General features: G+C 39.7%; 1 protein-coding gene across 7 annotated transcripts in view; it reads left to right on the forward strand.

Annotated features, from left to right (window-relative positions):
- Window positions 1-16021, forward strand: part of MARCHF7 (membrane associated ring-CH-type finger 7) — a 31241-nt gene extending 15220 nt beyond the window's left edge. For 4 of the 7 annotated variants that reach the window (XM_070731610.1, XM_070731614.1, XM_070731613.1 and 1 more), the window contains exons 5-10: window positions 3032-4130; window positions 4385-4554; window positions 6694-6803; window positions 10516-10629; window positions 12606-12654; window positions 15132-16021. In XM_070731610.1, coding sequence (XP_070587711.1) covers window positions 3032-4130; window positions 4385-4554; window positions 6694-6803; window positions 10516-10629; window positions 12606-12654; window positions 15132-15199 — 1610 coding nt within the window. In that variant the 3' untranslated portion in view covers window positions 15200-16021. The remainder of the gene's footprint in view (window positions 1-3031; window positions 4131-4384; window positions 4555-6693; window positions 6804-10515; window positions 10630-12605; window positions 12655-15131) is intronic. The other 3 variants (XM_070731612.1, XM_070731616.1, XM_070731615.1) reach the window with 1 other exon arrangement.
- Window positions 16022-17312: the final 1291 nt, after the last annotated feature.

The raw sequence follows: 17312 nt of genomic DNA on the forward strand, positions 1-17312 counted from the left end.
ATACAAACATACCATACATACATGTATAGGCCCGGGGGAGATATCTCAGTTCCCCCATGTCTGGCAACAGAGGTGGGTTTTAAGGAGTTTACGAATGGCAAGGAGGGTAGGGGCAGACTGCGGAGTGTTGGTGTAACATGGGCATACCTGGAGAAGCCCATGACTGCTCTCGCAGCTGCATTCTGCACGATCTGAAATTTCCGAACATTTTTCAAAGGTAGCCCCATGTAGAGAGCATTACAGTAGTTGAACCTCGAGGTGATGAGGGCATGAGTGACTGTGAGCAGTGAGTCCCGGTCCAAATAGGGCCGCAACTGGTGCACCAGGCGAACCTGGGCAAATGCCCCCCTCGTCACAGCTGAAAGATGGTTCTCTAATGTGAGCTGTGGATCGAGGAGGATGCCCAAGTTGCGGACCCTCTCCGAGGGGGTCAATAATTCCCCTCCCAGGGTGATGGACGGACAGATGGGATTGTCCTTGGGAGGCAAAACCTACAGCCACTCCATCTTATCAGGGTTCAGTTTGAGTCTGTTGACACCCATCCAGGGCCCAACAACCTCCAGGCACCGGCACATCACTTTCACTGCTTCATTGATTGGACATGGAGTGGAGTTGTAAAGCTGGGTATCATCAGCATACTGATGATACCTCACCCCATGCCCTTGGATGATCTCACCCAGCAGTTTCATGTAGATACTGAATAGCAGGGGGGAGAGGACCGACCCCTGAGGCACCCCACAAGGGAGAGACCTTGGGGTCGACCTCTGGCCCCCCACTAACACCGACTGCGACCGACCGGAGAGGTAGGAGGAGAACCACTGAAGAACAGTGCCTCCCACTCCCAACCCCTCCAGCCGGCGCAGAAGGATACCATGGTCGATGGTATCGAAAGCCACTGAGAGGTCAAGAAGCACCAGGACAGAGGATAAACCCCTGTCCCGGGCCTGCCAGAGATCATCCATCAACGCGACCAAAGCAGTTTCCATGCTGTAACCGGGCCTGAAATCCGACTGCTGGGGACCTAGATAATCGGCTTCTTCCAAGGACCGCTGGAACTGGAGCGCCACCACCTTCTCAACAACCTTCCCCATAAAGGGAAGGTTGGAGACTGGACGATAGTTATTAAGTACGGCTGGTTCCAGGGAAGGCTTCTTGAGGAGGGGGCGCACAAGCGCCTCTTTATAGGGTGTTGGAAAGGATCCCCTCCCCAAGGAAGCGTTGACAATCTCCTGGACCCAGCTCCGTGTCATCTCCCTGCTGGCCGAAACCAGCCAGGAGGAACACGGATCCAGTAAACAGGTGGCGGAACTCACAGCTCCAATGGCCTTGTCCACTTCATCAGGTGTTACCAGATCAAACTCTTCCCAGACAGGTGGACAAGTACAGGCCCCAGCCCCAGTCACCTTGACTGACTCGTTGTCAGTCGACTCTGTTTTCCAATTGGAGTCGAGGTCGGCCCAGATCCGAGCAATTTTATCAGCGAAAAACGTGTTAAAATCCTCGGCACTACTCTGTAAGGACATCTTTGTGACGTCAAAGCTCCACCCATGGAATTCCCGATTGGACAGCTCTGTGGCTGTTTTGAAAAGCTAACAGCCGGGCAGCGGGGCTTCTCAGCGTCCTCCTGAACCCAAACGCCGACCCCGAACTTTTGCCGAACTTCCGGGTTCGGCGTTCAGGAGAATGCCGAGAAGCCCCCCGGCTGTTTCAAAAGGCGACAGCTGGGCGGCGGGGCTTCTCGGCGGCCTCCTGAACGCCGAACCCGGAAGTTCGGCAAAAGTTCGGGTTTGGCGTTCGGGTTCGGGAGGACACTGAGAAGCCCCCCGGCTGTTTCAAAAGGCAACAGCCGGGCGGCAGGGCTTCTCGGCGACCACCCAAACCCGAACTTTTGCCAAACTTCCGGGTTGGGCGTTCGGGCGGCGGGTTCGTAAAACGGAAAAGTTTGGAAGAAGAGGTAAAAAATTTCCGAACCCCGGGTTTGTATCTCGGATTGTTCGTATGGCGAGGGGTTCGTATCACAAGGTACCACTGTACTATATTTTTCAGAGTATAAGACGCACCTTTCCCCCCAAAAGGGTGAAAATCTGGATGCATCTTGTATTCCGAATGTAGCCCTGCCCAGCCTCTCAAAAATGGAGGTTTCAGAGGCAGGGGAAAAAATCAAGGTGCAGAATTCACAACCAATGAACCTGTTACTAAAATTCACCTTTGGGAACAGCTGATTGGGGGTATTCCGGGAGGCCGATCCACCCATCAATCAGCTTTTTTCTTATTTTCCTCCCCAAAAACTAAGGTGCATTTTACACTCCAGTGTGTCTTATATGAAAAAGATGGTATATGATTCATAAATTCATTTAAAAGTTTTTTCATTTTTATTTGAAGACCAAATAGAATAAAATCAGAATTAAAGTGTTAACGAATATACCTTGCTTCTCTGCTCCTATAAACATTTGGGAAAGTTTAGCAATTGAAACGAAGTTGTAACTTTCAAAACGTGAATTAACGTTACTGCAATTAAAATAAATTAACAATTGATGTTTGCAAAATAACATTGTTTTCGTAAATACTGAAAAAATGAAAACAAAATCCATCTCCCTGTAGAATGTTGCAAGTCCATTGCCTGGGAACCCCAGAAAAGACGTTTTCCAACATACCAAAAAGCTGAGATTTCAGCAGCAGGGGCATCTTCAGAATAGTATATCCTGCTGATCTGGGCAGGTTCATTCTGTGAAATAGACAGGACCTGAGTCATTTACAACTTTAAAGGTCAGATGTTAAATTGTGCTTGTTCAGCAGTTGTGCCTATTTGGCAATTGAAAGCAGGCATTATCTAGCAGGTAAGGTGCTGGACTAGAAATGAGGAAAGCTAAATTTCTTTAGCCTACCATAGACAGTCAGAGAACAAAATGTATGTAGCCTAACAATCAAGCTCAGAGATCACCAAGGACTCAACAGAGAGAGCTATGTTTTAAGTATATTTCCTTAATTTGATTAAATTTGTAATCTAATTTTTATTTTCTTTTATTCTTAGATTTGCAGGAAAGACCTGCTTCTTCATATGCACAGGGAGCTAGACCAAAGGAAAACTCATTGAGTTCTTTAAGGCTGAACACATCCATGAACCGCCAGTTGCCTTCTGAACATGAATCCTCATTACTCTCTAGAGAGCATGGCTGGAATTCAAGACCTAACTATGTCCCAAGAGAAGTAGATATTTCTGAAAGGAATATACAGCCAGAATTTACCCCTGATACCATGAGAAGTGGGACCAGAACCTCAAACCTTTCTGAAGGAGTTTTGCCAACCCAAAGATCATTAAGTGAGCCTTCTGCTGATACTGAAGGGAGGCGTTCGACAAGGCAGTTACTATCTCGCTTGGCATCTAGTATGTCCTCCACCTTTTTCCCAAGAAGGTCTGGCCAAGACTCTTCGACATCTTCAAGATCATTGGGTTCTAGAGATATAAGTGTTCTAAGATCCCAAGCTTCTGCCCAGGCTACTACTTCTAACACTTTTACAACCTCTGAAGGTACAGAAGCTCAAACACCTGATCCTGGTCCTCAGGGATTTAGCTTCCTTAGAAGACGTTGGGGTTTGGCAGGTATTTCACCAAATCCTAGTGCTGAGTCAGAACCTGGAAATTACAGACATAATTCTGAAAGTAGAAATGCAGGTTCCTGGCTTTCATCTTCTTTAAGGAACAGATGTACACCTTTATTTTCAAGAAGGAGAAGAGAAGGAAGAGATGAAACGGCAAGAACCTCTACCTCTGAAACACCTGCTAGGTCACTGCATCTTTTTAGAAGAAGAGAATCTGCTGGGGATGTACCTCTTGAAGCACAAAGGGAATCCCTCAGGCCGAGGTCATCAATACCTGCAGTACCCAGTGGTACTGATTCTGTTCCTTCGGGGACAGAGTCAGTGCCTCCTAGAAGAAATTCAGGAATGTTTCCCGGCTCTCTTTTTCGGTTTGCAATGCCACCAACTTTGGGAAATAACTTGTCCGACAATGTTATGATAACTGTAGATATTATTCCATCAAGTTGGAGTCAGTCTAATGGGCAAGATAGCGACAAATCTAAAATGTCATCTTCAAGCGACCCAGAAAAGCTTCAGAAAATTAAAGAGTGGTAAACAGTTATTTTTATCATTTTAATACTATTTTAATTATACATTTTGTTGCCCACTTAAGTACTACACTTATTGCAACAATTAATATTTTGGGAATGCTGAGATGATTATTATTATTTATTTATTTATTTATTTATTTATTTATTAAGTTTGTATGCTACCCCTCTCCGAAGACTTGGGGCAGGTATCTGATTAATGTCAGAATATGTAAACAATTTAATTCAACATAGTAAATTTTCTCACCTTTATTCAGTCTTCTTTCAGAAGATTCAGAAGAAGAGGAAGAAGACATATGTAGAATTTGTCAAATGTCTTCTACATCTGCCACTAATCTCTTAATTGAGCCATGTAAATGCGCTGGAAGTCTGCAGTATGTTCACCAGGAATGTATGAAAAAATGGCTACAATCCAAGATTAACTCAGGTAAGAATTCATTTTTAAAATCACAATTCAGAAAAAATAGACTAATTCGGATGTTGAACACAAAAGGAGATTGTTAAAGTGTTGGAAAATGAATGAAACTGGCTGAATGCATGTAAAAGTGAGGGTCCTTGGTGCTCTCTGGGCTTGATTGCTTTCTTGCAGATGTTTCATCACCCAAATTAGGCAACATCATGGGTGCATTCAACATCATTGTCTGCAAGAAAAAAAATCAAGCTCAGAGACCCCTCATTTCAATCCTGAGCTACAAATATTCTCCTTTATTGGTACAAGTAAGTGTCTATATCAAATCCCCAGATGACTGCTTGGTATGCTTATTTACCTGTTCCCTGCCAGGGAGGGGCAGCTTGCTGTCTCTCAAGGGCTATTATGGGGAATACTAAAAGCATCTAGCACAGGGGTGTAAAACTTAAGACCTGCAAAGTGTTTAAATCTGGCCCGTAGGGCTGGCCTGGAAATATCAAAGAACTGTCCCATAGTGTCTCTGCCAGTCAAAATGAGGATTGTTTTCGACCTCTGCACAGCCTCTTGCAATACTCTGCCAGCCAAAAATGGTCCGCATAGAGGCTTCACAAAGCCCTCCACACGGCCTGTTTTGGCCAGCAAGTGCTGCAGGAGGCATATCAGGCAAGACCAATGCACCCTTTTTTGCTATTTTTGGGTTGAAAACAGCCCCCCCAAATAGCCTGAAAACAACAAAAAATCAGGTCACTTTTTGGATTGTTTCTGGACCTTCCTTCAGGCCGTGTTGCAGCGTTTTGTGGGCGTTTTCCTGGGTGTTTTTAGGCTGTTTTCTGGGCCATTTTTGAAAACAGCCCAGAAAAACAGTCTGAGAACGGCTTGAAAAAGGCCTGGAAATGGCCTGAGTTTTGGTTGTTTTCTGGTGCTCCAGCACTCCTGAAAGCAGAAAACCAGCTGGCAACAGCTTTTGTGCTCACAGAGAGGGCTCTGTGTGCCACCTCTGGCATGGTGCCATAGGTTCACCATCACAGATATAGGGACTTCTGCTTGAGCAGAGGATTAGATGAAGACCACTAAGATCCTTTCCAACTCTATTATTCTGTTCTACGTTCTGGCCATCACAGGCTTCCTGTGATCACTTGATTGTGATCAAAGCATCATGTGGTTTACCACTTGCAACCTTCTTTGCTGACTTCTGACAAGTGAAATGAATGGGAAAGCCAGGAGGAAGTCAAAAATAGCAACCATGTTTCAATACGAGTTTTATTCAAGAATATTTCAAAATTCATTTAGAATTTTACTTATTAGAAGAAATACACAGAAATAAACATATGAGATTATATGTGTTTAGAAATACCTGCTAAATTCATATTTTAATGCAAATCTTTTTTTGAAAAATACATAGCATATTATATAAATAAAATAGAATGAACAGTTATAAAATGTTTATTTTATTTTGTTGATCTTAATTATAACAATAATATAGCCCAGTGTTTTTCAACCAGTGTGCCGTGGCACACTAGTGTGCCGCGAGACATGGTCAGGTGTGCCGCGAAGCTCAGAGAGAAAGAAAGCAAGAGAGAGAGAAAAAAGAGAAAGAAAGAGAAAGAAAGCAAGAGAGAGAGCAAGAGAGAGAGAGAGAGCAAGAGAGAGAAAAAAGCAAGAGAGAGAGAGAGGGAAGGAGAGAGAGAAAAAGACATCGAGGGAGGTAAGGTGGGAGAGAAAGAGAGCAAAAAAGAGAGGAAGGAAGGAAGAGAAAGAAAGAGGGATGGAGAGAGAGAAAGAAAGAGGAAGGAAGGAAGGGAGAGAGAATTTTTTTCTCCAAACTTTTTTTAGCTCCCCCTCCCTGCCCCGCTCAATGTGCCCCAGGGTTTCGTAAATGTAAAAAATGTGCCGCGGCTCAAAAAGGGTTGAAAATCACTGATATAGCCAATACATAATCTGTGAAAACAGTCAACAGGAACACTTGAATTTTAGATGGTTATCCTAATTTCTCTACTCTTACATATTTCTCTTAGAATCACAGTTTTATATATAGTGAATTCAGTTTTCTGTTTAATGATGTACTTTTATCAGCATAATTGCTGACTGTTGCTGAATCTTTTCAGTCTAAATATGTTTTCAAGGCTAAATAAAATAAAAGGTATATCTTCCTCCCAGGTTCTTCATTGGAAGATGTAACTACCTGTGAATTGTGTAAAGAGAAGCTTCAACTCAATCTTGACAATTTTGATATCCATGAACTTCATAGAGCACATGCAAATGAACAAGTTAGTATATTTTGGCTAATTTGGTAAGTGTCAGTTCAATGTTTATGACTCAGGATAGGTTTTTCCAATTGTGGAAAAAGTAAAGTGTTTATGACAGGCAGTTGATGTAGCTTGTATGTTGTACTCTTCAATTTCAGATGGCTAAAAATATAAACATGTAAAATACCTCAGGAAACCTCATATACATAAAACACCTCCCTTTTAGCAACCGTGTAATCTCTTAATTCTGGGTAGAATCAGGGCAACTAGATGGAGCTAAATGTTTGCTGGCCAGAAGATAACTGGACATCTTGGGTTCCACATGACAAGTTTTTGAGTCCCAAGTAAATAGATAGGACCCTATGCAATTAGTTCCATTATTTCTCTGTTGGTTTGTTCCCTGCCTTCACATTTTAATAAGGCCTGAATTCCTGTGGAATTCACTGCAGATTTTTTTTTTTCATCCTCGGAGAGAAACATCTGCTGTTATGTAGAATTGAACTCTTAACATTCTGAGTGGGAGGTGAACATCTTTTTCACTAGGGCATCACACCACTGAAACCCCATTTACATATAAACATTTAAAAAATTTAAAACTCCATTTACATATAAATATACAAACTTTAAAAAAAACCCTCCGTATACATATAAGCATAAAAATTAAAAAATAAGCACTTACAAATACCAATACCGTATGCCAACAAACATACCTCCTGGTCGAAGGGCACTCTCCTGTGCAAAGTAGAACAGAATTGATTCTGAAGTTCAAAGTTTTTCTGATGCATATGAGAGATGAGAATTCCTATTGGGAGAGAGTTCCAAAGAGTGGAAGCATCTATTGAAAATGCCTGTGTCCTTTGTTCTTTCGGAAACAATTTCATTAGGACACAACTTGTAAGAAGTATATCTATATGATCTGGTTGCAGTAGGCAAGTAAATGTGGAAAAAGGTGATCCTTCAGCTATGCAGGTCTAGAACTATCTAGGACTTCAATTCAGCACTTTGAATTGCACCTGGATTGCGCTTGGTAATTAGCACAACTTCTAAAGAATATCAATATATGTCTATCACTGCATCTGCTATTACTTGTTTCTCAAAACAGGAACTCTTGAGTCTAGGAAGACACTCAAATTGCAAAGGAGTACAACCTGTTCAGAATCAAATATGGTATCTCCTTGATACCATTCAGGCCGCAAACTCAAAGCCATTCATCTTGGAGTGATTCAATTGAAATCTGTTCATCCCCAGCCAAATCTTGTTAATCTCTAGTCACTAAGTCAGCACTTCTACTGTATCAGGAATCAGGCATATACCGTATTTCAGTATGATCAGAATATATGGATAGCAAACCGACAGAGGAGCACCTCCAATGATTTCAGGAAGATGTTAAAAAAGAATGGAGAGGCGCTCCAAAAAATAGAGGTCTGTGGGCAGATCTCTCCTACTTCCCCAATTGGAACTAGGCTTTCAGGAAGGAGCAAGCCATTCCAAAATGATGCCTTCTATTCCAGTCCCTTGGAGATAGTTCAGCTGAATTCCATCGCCAGTAGTATCAAAAGCTGCTCACTGATCAGGAGGAGGGTTGCACTTCTGAATCCCAGTCTCTTCAAAGGTCAATCTGCAAGAACAACCAGTGCCATTTCCGTGCTGTAGCCCATCTTGAATTCTGACTGCCAAGAGTCCAAGCAATCTGCTTCCCCAGTTTAGGGTGTTTTGCATTTGTAGGTCACTACTTATTTTTAAGAAGATGAAGGCTAGGAAAAGGTCTATAATTGTCTAACTCGGGGATCTCTAACCTTGGCGACTTTAAGCCTGGCGGACTTCAACTCCCAGAATTTCCCAGACAGCTTCACTGGCTGGGGAATTCTGGGAGTTGAAGTCGCCAAGGTTGGAGACCCCTGGTCTAACTCATTTGGATCAAATGATTTTTGACGGAGTTTCTTCAGAGATGTCAGTAACAGCCTCTCATTCAGAGAATTACTGATTACTTCTCAGATTCAACCTGCCATCGCACAGGAGGCCTTATTAAAATGTGAAGGCAGGGAACCAACCAACGGAGAAATAATGGAACTAAAGGCATAGGGTCCTATCTATTTACTCGGGACTCAAAAACTTGTCATGTGGAACCCAAGATGTCCAGTTATCTTCATTGACTGAACAGTTCATCTTGGATCTGAGCAATTGGATATGTATTGCAGAATGAAGTTGCTACTGAATAGCATGCTACTGAAAGCAGCCTATTCAACTGACCCCTCTGGCCTACATACTCAAAAGCAACGGTTGATACCAAATCTGAAACTGATGGACAGATTTCTATGAGGGGAATTCTCCATTCCTCCCCTATCCAGATGCAGAAATACAGGCCAGATCTTATTGATTCATAATCAAATCATCAATAAGAAAAATCTTATTACAGACAGTTATGCTCTTAATGGGTTTTACGGGGTTTGGGTTCCAAAAATCTGAACCCTGGCTCCTGTTATGAGCTCTGGGAACTGGAAGGAACCAACTCCCCCTAGAGATTAGACTAGCCCCCACCCTCCTTGCCTTTCGTAAGCTCCTTAAAACCCACCTCTGCCGTCAAGCATGGGGGAAGTGAGATATTCTTTCCCCCTAGGCTTCTACAATTTATGCATGGTATGTTTGTATGTATGATTGGTTTTATAACAAGGGTTTTTAGCTGTTTTTAGTATTGGATTGTCACATGTTGTTTTTACCACTGTTGTTAGCCGCCCCGAGTTCACGGAGAGGGGCGGCATACAAATCCAATAAATAAATAAATAAATAAATAAATAAATAAATTTGTATTTGATTTGTATGCCATTTATCCAAGAGGCTTTCTGTGACTTTTTCTTGGGCATGTGAGAGAGAGAAAGGGAGAATGAAAGACGCCTTACAATCTTATAACTTGCTTGTGCTTTGTTGTGTGTTCTCAAAATTATTTGCCTGGGGCTTAGGAAGACTTGAATTTGAAAACGATACAAATGAGAAGTGAAAATGAACTTTAATAAACTTATCATTTGCTAATACTGGCGAAATAAGGATTCTTGGGATTAAGGAACATGCAGAAATCTTTCAAGCCACTTTGGGTTTCTTTGGAATGATGGTTTTTCCTTCCAAAAAGTTCTGCAGTGTAATACACAGTTTACTAAATCTGAGCCTATACCATTTTGTCCAGTTGACCACTGGGGAAAAGTGTAGGAGAGTTGGAATCTAAGGGTCTTTTTCTGACTGGTTCCCCAGATACTTTCTTTCCTTTCATAATTACTTTCTTATATACCAAATGAATAGGGTTTTATTTCTCATGTGCCTAGTGCTACATAAATACTAAACAATACTGTATTAATTTTCCAGTTTAAATAGTTAAAATATGTTGTTTAATACTTGGTTCTCACTTTTTATAACTATTTGAACTTGAATGTCAGATTGTGAACTTTGTCTATTAAAGGCATAGTTTGTTTAGCAACAAGGACTTCAAAAAATTTTATTCTATGGATCTCAACCTTCCCTTTTCTCAAAATGATTTCTCACAATAATTACTGGAATGGATAGCTAGCGAGTAAATTGAAATGAAGAATCATTAGAAACTGATTTGGTGGATTATTTTTTTTGAATGTTCAGATCCAAATCTAAAGTAATTGTACCCCTGCAGTCAAGGGGATTATAATCATGAACATACAGTGTATATTTTGGAAAGCTTGAGTATTTGACTTCTAATACTTTCTCTTTCCAGGCAGACTATGAATTTATCAGTTCTGGGCTTTACCTTGTAGTATTGTTACATTTGTGTGAACAGCGCTTTTCAGATATGCTGGGAACTACAAGTGAGGCCAACACACGTATCCGGGTAAGGATATGACTTGTTTCTGTAATACAGCCAGTTTGTTACTACAAAAAGTATGCTGAGATAGACAACAAAGCAAAATATATTTTGGGTATTTTACTGTAATCTGGCAGTTTACTGCCAGATTACTGTTTACTGACCTTCTGAAGTTAAAGGAAACCCTGCCTTCCATTAATTTGTTTTAGCCTTAGTTTTCTAAGTCCATTTTCCAAAATTTCCTTATGATTTGTTTTTACATGTTGTGAGCCGCCCCGAGTCTTCGGAGAGGGGCGGCATACAAATCTAAGTAATAAATAAAAATAAAATAAATAAAATGAGAACATCCTAGTTTTTGTTTCTTTAGAAAATACTCCAGTTGTACAGGTAGTCTTTGATTTAACAGTTTGTTTAGTGACCATTCAAAATTATAACAGTACTGAAAAAATTGACTTGTGACCATTTTTCACACTTATTACCATTTCGGCATTCCCATTGTTACATGATCAAAATTCAGAAGATTAGTAACTGATTCATATTTATGACGGTTGCAATGTCCCAGGGACATATTATCACTTTTGGCAACCTTCTGATAAGCAAAGCCAATGGGGAAGCCAGATTCACTTAATTGTGTTATTGTTGTAACCAATATAGTGATTAATTTAACAGCCATGGCAAAAAAGATCATAAAATGAAGTAAAGCTCACTCAACAAATGTCTCAGCAACATAAATTTTGAGATTAATTGTGGTTGTAAGTCGAGGACTAACACTAATTATTTTTGTTGTCTTTCTCATTTTCTAGCTCCTACATATATCTATTTTGAACAAATCTTTAATACTGTATATATTTGTATGTGTAATGTATGTGGGAATATTCTTTTATCTATTCTTATATTTATAATATATATCCCAATCTGAAACTCAGTTGTTAAGCACTTAGTTGTATCAGAAATAATGAAGTTTGCAAATGGATGCATTTCCTATATACAGTGGTACCTCTATCTACAAACACCTCTTCTTACGAACTTTTCTAGATAAGAATGGTTGTTCAAGATTTTTTTGCCTCCTCTCAAGAACCATTTTCCACTTACAAATCCGAGGCTCCGAAACTGTAACCGGAAAAGGCAGGGAGAAGCCTCCTTGAGGCCTCTCTAGGAATCTTCTGAGAAGAAACAGGGCAAGAAAAGGCGGGGAGAAGCCTCTGTAGGGCTTCTCTAGGAATCTCCTGGGAGGAAACACGGCCGGAAAGGGCAAGGAGAAGCTTCCATGGGACTCTCTAAGAATCTCCTGGGAGGAAACAGGGCCTCCACCCTCCCTGTGGTTTCCCCAATCGCATGCATTATTTGCTTTTACATTGATTCCTATAGGAAAAAATGCTTCTTCTTACAAACGTTTCTATTTAAGAGCATGGTAACGGAACAAATTAAGTTTGTAAGTAGAGGTACCGCTGTACATATATTTAACAGAATCTTACTTGTAATATTTCGGTCTATTAGAACAGCAGCAGTTTAACAGCTTTCTGCCCTTAATATTTAGATTCTGTTCTTAAATAATCCTTTTGATAAAGTAGAGATTTAAATACTCTATGTTTAACTGAATGACAGTGTTGCTGATTCATCAGTTCAGGCTAAAACCTCCAGGAGAGTTTATATTCAAAACATGCTCAAATTATGCACCATTTTTCTTTTACATTCCAGCAGCATTGACTCAATTGCATGCAGTTTTACATTTCTTAACAGAAAAATGTAATAAGTGAACCGCTGGGTCACAGCCATTCCCATTTCTGCATGCAATTTTACTTTAGAGGGACTAAATGCATTTATAATCCATCAGTTCACATGTTTTTACATAAGATTGTGTTCCTGGAGACAGTAGGGACTTTTCATGTACAGGTGAGGAATTAGGAATTATTGAAAAAATTAATTGTGGTATTGGATTTTTAATGGTGTAAGGTCCTGTGGTGATTTGCATCTTTAAAACTGCCTTTTTGCATTGCTTCTAGTTTATTAATCTTGCAAGAACTCTTCAGGCACACATGGATGATATTGAAAGTAGGTGATTTTACTACTAAATTTAAAAAGGGATAAAGTACAGTCTGTTCTTATATGTAATATTAAGTACCAAAATATGTGCAGTTTTCAGATAGAATTAGAATAAATTGTAAGGGCACCCAAAGAACTCAAATTTGATTCCTAAGGAACCTCAATCCTATTACAGTACTCGTCTGAAAGTCCCCTGCACTTTGGTCTCTGAGAAACTTTGAAGGGCAAAACTAAACAAAATTCACCATAATATCCATATACTTAACATTTATCATTGAAAGAAACAAAGTCTATCCACTGAAATTACTAGAACCTGGTTAGTCTTGATCAGTTTTTATATACTTAAGAAAGGCTGATCTTGCTGACTGAAGTTTGAACATAGACTTTCTTTCAGGTAAGCATTGGGATTTTGTTCAGCTAAAGATCTCTGAAGAATAGTCTCTCTAACAGGAATCTAATTATCTTTTGGATAATGTATATTTTTAATAAAACATCTTATGGGGTGATGTCTATCTGAGGTAATCACATTTAAGAAATGGTTGCTGATGCAGCAGTTGTAATGAACCCTTTTTACTGCCAATCCATTTTTCTCCTGCCTCTTTAAATTGTGTGCACATTTCATGTCTCTTTTCTATACACCTTTATGCCTAAAGGCTTCCACGTACATATTCTACTGCAGGGACCACCAACCTTTCGGACCTCAGGGACTATTAAATTCATAATTTTAAATTCCATGGACCACTAAGATGATCTGCCTAATGACTGGCTGGATGGGCGTGGCTAGGTGGTCATTTGACTGGGTGGGTGTGGCCAACTTAATGTCATTGATGTAGAGGGGCACCTCGCTGACTTCTACTCCTCCCCCCCAAAGCCACTCCTCCTCTTCCTGCTCAGGCGCCCTAGGGCCCCAACAAGGAAGCAGTTGTTGGAGCTAAGCAGCGCCATGACAAAGAGTTGGCAAAAGAGCTGGCTCAGTTCAAATTGAATCTGACCAAGGAGACTCAGCAGATGCACCTCATTGAGGACTGTGAGAATAGGCTGTCCAAGCAGAAGGAAGACCTGCAGAAGTGCAAGGCCTGGAGGCTCATCAGGTTGAGATGGTCAGCCAGTTGCAGGCCATAATGCAGTTTATTATTTATTTTATTTATTTATTAGATTTGTATGCCGCCCCTCTCCGTAGACTTGGGGCAGCTCACACTTCAGTTCCACTGAAACAAGGCCCTCCAGCCCTTTACCACCAGCAGCACTTCCCTCCAGCCTTCTCCCAAAGCCCCTCACCAGGACGCTGAAGCAGACCCCAAGTCGGAATTTCTCTTCCCCCTTCCAACCCTCACAAAAAGACCCCTAAAGGGGAGACTCTCTGCAACAACACAAATATTCATGGCACATATCCGGCCCAGTGGCTGTAATTTGAGGGCCCTCGATTTAGTGCAATATAAAAAATGCAAATATTTTTTCTGCAGACCACTAGTTGGTGACCTCTGTTTTACTGTCCATTACATGGGTTTAGGTGATGATAAAATTATATTTTGTTAATGAACATTATTTGTGTTCAGAAAAGTTTTTCTTAGTGATATATCATTTTTTTATTCCCTGTTCATACATATATAGGTATTTCATACAAACCTCATTTATTTCTTTGGTATTGTTTACTTCATTTACAAATCTAGGCTTCCTATTAAGGAGATTTTGGATTTTGGCCATTAATTTACCCTAGCTGCATCTGGATTTTTGCTTTAAAAGAGCTTTTACTCCTTAACACTTTTATTCCATAATAATCTTAACCATGTAATACACCTTTTGGGAAAAGAGACCCTTTATTAGCCTTTTTGGTACTGAAGATGCCTGTTATATTTATTTATTTATTGCCATTCATTTATCTGTACTTGCATATTAAAACCAAAGCAAAATCATACATGATGTGAAAGCACTTTATTGCATTGAAAAAAAATCCGGCCCTTTATCATTCTTTAACCTGTGCAGCTATAAAAACAAAACAAAAAACAAACCATTCCTATAGGTTCCTAACATATATAAAATTGAAATGATGGGCAGAACATTATTGTGACAATTGGCAAGTAAGTGTCTACATTTTTATAGACTTATAGTTGTTAGAAGGTGTACAATGGGCTCCCATTGAGAGTTATTAAAATGGTACCCAAAGATAATTGCTTTACATATTTTTACTTATTTTTCTAAATTTTATCCTTCCTCAAATTGCTTGTTAAAGAAACAGGTTTTGATAGCCTTTTAAATTCATGTGCTTACTAAAAGCAGTATATGTTAACTTAAGTATACATAGGTTTATTTTGATTTTTAGTTTCAGAGATGTTCAAGTTGTACATAGGTATTAGTTTAGGGAAGCACTCCATTATGAAGCACCAAGTTCAAAGATCCAGAAATGCATTATAAAATGAGATGCTGTGTTACATTAAAAATAATGTCTTTGGAAAAGAAAAGTTTCTGATTATATTCTGTACTTCCAGCAGCTTCAGATGATGATGACGAGGATTCTGAAGATGGTGATCTCAGTAGGACCTTTGATGCTGCATAGAGGGAGTGGAAGGGCTAAATGCTCAGCTGACACAAGTATCACCAGTGCACATTTATTTAGTAAACCATGCTGAATTCTATTAGATTTTTGAAGAACTGCTGAGTCAAACAGAAAATCTGCTGATGCACACTGGTATCCATAGATACTGGATATTGCTCATTCAGTCTGCAAGAGTATCTTTCTTCTTTCAGAGTATGACGATGTATGCCTTCTTCTCAAGGGTGTGATTTTTATCTGTAAGGAAGAGTTCTTTTTGTATAAACTTCTTACAGAAATCAGTTATAAATTCTGGGAAATGTTTCTCATGTTTTATTCTGCCGACACTAAGTGAAACTGTTTAATGAGTCTGCAAGTTCAAGTCATAGGGAGGGGATAATTCTTTATTAACTTACCATTAAAAATATCTATTGGGAAGTCTCATCATTTTGATTCCAGTGTTAACACCTAGATTGAATGAGGGAGTGAATGGGTTCTGTAATTAGTGTTAAGTTTCTCTGGGTTTTTTTTCTGGAGGAGTGTTTAACTCAAAGCAATAAACTTGCAAGGGGCTACTAATAAGTGTTAATTAAGGCTTTTATAAGTATTGATTTGAAAACTGCGGATTATATTTGATAATATGTACAAGTTCCAATAAGGAATTAGAGCAGTAAACACAAGCATTTCAGCATTCCTGGAAGGAATAAAACTTACGGTTTAGAATCTTAACCAAGCTATTTATCTGAATGAACATTTTTTTAGAACCCACTTTCACTGCTAAGGCACTGGTTATCAATGTGTTTTCTAGTGTTGTCACTTGTTTGTTAAATAAAAATTTCAATCCTATGGTTTGTCTCCCTCTTTAAAATAAGGTAACATTTAGAGCCTAAATCATACCAATATAGGAATTTTGTTTAGTTTAAGAATGACAGTGCTGATTGAATCTGTTTAGGTGAAACCATAATGGAGATAGATTTTCTGTGTTGCTCATAAGGCTAATGACTTCTAGGCGAGCTCTAAGATTTCAGGGCTGCATACAAGTTTCCTGGCAACCATTCAGAAATGACTTGCTAGTTTTTTCCAGGAAAGCACTCTTTGAGAAGGATCCCTTTACAGAGAGCATCCTTTTCTTGTTGTATGAATACTGGTAGTCCTCAACTTACAACACTTCGTTTACTGACTGTTCAAAGTTATAATGGCACCAAAAAATGTGATCAACTTTCGCAACCTTCTGACAAGCAAAGTCAACAGGGAAGCCAGATTTACTAAACAACAGTTTGACTAATTTAACAATTATAGTGATTCGCTTAACAACTGGCCAGAAAGGTCGTAAAATGGGGCAAACTCACTTAACGAATGTTTCATTTAGCAACAAAATTTTGGGCTCAATTGTAAATCAAGGAATACCTGTAGAAAGTATTCCATTTACTCCAAATCAGCAGGGTCCATTTTAAACTTCAAAACATTGTCTTTTCAGATACATTCATATACAATACATTCATATAGCTTAACTTATCCTTTTGACCACTTCAAAATGAGTTGCTTAAGATTCAAAAAAGGGAGTGGGAGAAGGGGCAATGCAATCCAGGCTCCTGATCCAGCTAAAGTCCCAAAGCTGTCACCCAACGTGCATTGTGCTACCTTATTCCTTCCATATAATGAACCCACTTAGAGTTAAGAATTTCCACTACTTTCAGCTCACAGAGAAGTCTTTGCATCTAAAAAAAACTTGTTGATCTCAAGCAGTTGTTCCAGACACCTGGGTAGAGTGGAATATTTTTTTGTAGCACAAATAGTCCTTGATTTACAACCATTCATATAATTTGAGGTAATAATGACACTGAAAAAAGTGACAACCAGTCCTTGCATTTACAACCATCACAGCCTCTTTACAGTCATATAATCAAATTTGGGTATTCGGCAACCAATAGATATTTATGACATTTGGTCATGTGATTGTCATTTGTGGACTTCCTAGCTTCTGAGAAGCAAAATCAGTGGGGGGGAAGCCTGATTCTTATAACAAAGTGATTTGCTTAGCTCTGGCAAAAAAAAGGTGGTAAAATCAACCGCAACTCATTTAACAACTGCCTTGCTTAGCAATAGAAATTCTGGTCCCAGTTATAATCATAAACCA

Source organism: Erythrolamprus reginae, chromosome 1 (assembly GCF_031021105.1).
Source record: "Erythrolamprus reginae isolate rEryReg1 chromosome 1, rEryReg1.hap1, whole genome shotgun sequence".
Lineage (NCBI taxonomy): Eukaryota > Metazoa > Chordata > Lepidosauria > Squamata > Dipsadidae > Erythrolamprus > Erythrolamprus reginae.